Genomic DNA, 3,399 nt, shown 5'->3' with positions numbered 1-3,399 from the left:
AAATGACATTTTCTTTGCACATTTTGAAGGAAGAATAAAGAATCATCTTCTTTATGAAAAGCTCCCATCATAATTCACAATTCAAATTGGAACATTATAAAAGATTCCCAATAAATAATAGACAACTACACTGACAAAATAACATTTCTAATAAGTATTTTAAAGGCAGCTTCATTTATTATCAAAATGCAAAATTGAAATAACCAAAATTCCACTTTCACCTTGAAAAACAAATTAATTATTCTCATTACTAAAGAGCGAACAGCAAGAAGAGTGATTTCATACACTCCTAATGGGAGTGTAAATTGGAACTACCTTTTTTTAAAAAAAATGTTTTGGCATTATATGTCAATGGCTTTCATTTTTTTCATATCTTTAGACTTAACTATTCAACTACTCAAATTCAGCTATTCAGATTCAACTATTATTCCAAGGAAATAATCAGACCTATATACAAAGATTTATGTAGAAAATTTTATTTCAGCATAATTTATAATAGCAAACAAGTCAAAACAACCTGAATATACAATAGTGGAGAAAATGTTAGATCAATTATAGTCTGTCAGTGGGATGCAATATTTTTCATTTATTAAAATCTACATTATTTAGTGATCTGGGGAATGATTTGGGAAATGCTTGTGCTATAATGTTAAATGGAAAAATCAGAATGTAATATTATATAGCCAATTCTAATCTTTATTAAGTTGATGTGTATTAGTAAAGACAGGGGAAACCCAACAAAACATTTACCTGGGTGCCAAGATGGTATGGGTGTTAAATATGTGGAAGGGATTGTGTAAGTAACACAATAGTTTTCTTACAACCAAAGGTTAAGGCATTTCTTTTAAATGTAGGGTGTGTGGCTTTATATGCACAAATGATTTGTTTGTACCTTTGCAGTACCTTGTCCAGTAGGGGAATTCTCGCGTTCTGGGTTAATGCCCTGTTATCCATGTCCTCAAGACTATTACCAGCCTAATCCAGGGAAGTCCTTCTGCCTGTCTTGTCCCTTTTATGGAACTACGACTATCACTGGTGCCAGATCCATCACAGATTGTTCAAGTAAGATGATAGATACTTCATTTCATATGTAGTCCATATTGGAGACTTACTTTTGCTTCTCTGTGGTAGCTTCAGTTCTCAATATTACTAATTGCAGTAGATTTGGGTTCTGGACTTGTTAAATTGTCCTTTTGAGATGTTTTTAATGGCAATAACTCAAAGAGTCTTGTTTTGAAAACATTGAACTTGACAATTTCCAAATTTCTTTTCTAAGCATCTAGGATTTAATGGCATATACCATCTATCTTTATGTTCTCTTAATTTTAAATATTGCTGAAACAAAATATATATGGCTTTACCTGCTCTGAAAGCTGGAATCTTGACCACAATATTTAAATATAGTCTACTTATTGGCAATATCTACCACCCCTTGACATATTTTTCTATTAATTTATTAGGTTTTAGCTCCACTTTCTCAGCAGCAGAGGAAAGTATAGTGCCCCTGGCCTCTCCTGGACATATCAAAAAGAAGTATGAAGTCAGCAGTCAGGCAAGTCTGTTTTGTATAAAATTTTCTCCAGTAGAATGCTTGAAAAGAAACTTAGTCATTTTACGGGTCACACAGAGGAAAACTACCAGGATTAAAACTTTAAGTCGTCAAGACTCATGAATATTATAAATGAATAATTGTGTTTACTTATGAATCCTATTAAGAACTTCCCAAAAATTCAACATTAGATGTTCTAAGTACCAAAAATGGGAGTTTTTCCCAGCAATGTCTGGCCTGGCAACAAGAATGAGTAGATGTGGGAGCCTTTTGATTCACTAATCATTAACACTTATCACAAGTAGAACCCATCATGTGAATAAGGGCACTCAGTTTAGCCAAATGCCTTTTCTGATTTGCAGGAAGTTACTCAAGTTTCATGAGAATTATTTACATTTCTTTGCCAATAGAAAAATAATAACAATTTCTTGGAATAAGGTATATAAGTTTAAAACATTAAGAAACATTAACATAACTAAACCAATTACTTTTCATTTTTTTAAAGACTAGTTGTTAAATATGATTATTTTTGTAGATTCAGCTATTATTCTGAATTCATCTTGCCCAATGTCATGAATTCCTTGGCATTTAGTGTTTTTAAGGATAACGAAGTTTTGTTTTTTTTTTATTTCAACTTCCTATAGCTTCATCCAAACATAATGACTTATTAGGACTTTGCAAGTCATGTTCGAAACTGAGCCTAATGGACATAGAAATTTGTGGGAATCCCTAAAGTATTGACCCTCAAACCTGGAGGTATAATAGAATCTTCTGGCTAACTTTAAAAAATAATAATGTACAGGTTTCGCTTCCAGAGATTCTGGTTTAGCTGATCTGTGTTGGGACCCCGTCCTTAGTATATTTTTAAAACATGTCAAATGGGTTCCAATGTGCAACCAATGTTTAGAAACACTGCTTTGGTTTACCAGAACATCACTCAAGAGTAAAAATACCACATGTTCTTATTAATAAGTGGGAGCTAAATGAGGTATATATATATATATATATATAGTCATAAAGTGTTATAATGGACACTGAAAACTAAGAAGGTAGGAGGGCATGAGGGATAAAAATCTACCTGTCAGGTACAACGTACATCATTCTGGTGTGGGGTACACTGAAAGCCCTGACTTCATCATTATACAATTCATCCATGTAACAAAAAACACTTGTACCACCTAAATCTATTAAGATTAAAAAAGAATAATATATTAATATATTGTTTGTGCCCATATATGGCAAGCACCAAAGCTATTCAGGCCACAGTCTAGCTAGCTTGAGCAAACTTACCTGGAAATAGGAATCAGCTATCGAATGTTGCAAACTTTCTGACTCCCTAGGCAGAGTTGCTTTGAAATGAATAGAGTGCTTCGTCTTTGATAGATTTCTTTTTTGCTTCTGGTAGGTTTTCCATGAATGCTTCTTAAACCCTTGCCACAATGGTGGAACCTGCCAACAACTTGGGCGTGGTTATGTTTGTGTCTGTCTACCTGGATATACAGGTAACATAGAGGAATGAAAATTTTCATATATTTTACGTGAAATAATTGTGACTTGCAGTATCAAACTTTAGTATATTAAATTATCCTGTAAGATACATTAGACCACACAAATGCACCACAATTTGGTTGAACAAGATAAACCAATAAGTTAAAAAAAGGATGCATACCTCACAAATGACATTTTCTTTGCACATTTTGAAGGAAGAATAAAGAATCATCTTCTTTATGAAAAGCTCCCATCATAATTCACAATTCAAATTGGAACATAGTTCCAGGGGCTATGTCCAAGGTTTCAGTCTATCACAAATTAAATGCATGACACTCAAAATAGAACAGATTGTCCAGCAT

General features: G+C 33.0%; 1 protein-coding gene across 1 annotated transcript in view; it reads left to right on the top strand.

Annotated features, from left to right (window-relative positions):
• Nucleotides 1-3,399, top strand: part of SVEP1 (sushi, von Willebrand factor type A, EGF and pentraxin domain containing 1) — a 239,569-nt gene that overhangs the window by 130,049 nt on the left and 106,121 nt on the right. Inside the window, exons 16-18 of the mRNA XM_012641129.1 lie at nt 901-1,062; nt 1,461-1,552; nt 2,955-3,051. Of these exons, the coding sequence (XP_012496583.1) occupies nt 901-1,062; nt 1,461-1,552; nt 2,955-3,051 (351 nt within the window). The remainder of the gene's footprint in view (nt 1-900; nt 1,063-1,460; nt 1,553-2,954; nt 3,052-3,399) is intronic.

The sequence above is a fragment of the Propithecus coquereli genome, unplaced genomic scaffold (assembly GCF_000956105.1).
Source record: "Propithecus coquereli isolate 6110/MARCELLA unplaced genomic scaffold, Pcoq_1.0 Scaffold163, whole genome shotgun sequence".
In the NCBI taxonomy this organism is placed as follows: Eukaryota; Metazoa; Chordata; class Mammalia; order Primates; family Indriidae; genus Propithecus; species Propithecus coquereli.
The sequence above is the reverse complement of the archived record's forward strand: the minus strand, read 5'-3'. Positions and strand labels throughout refer to the sequence as shown.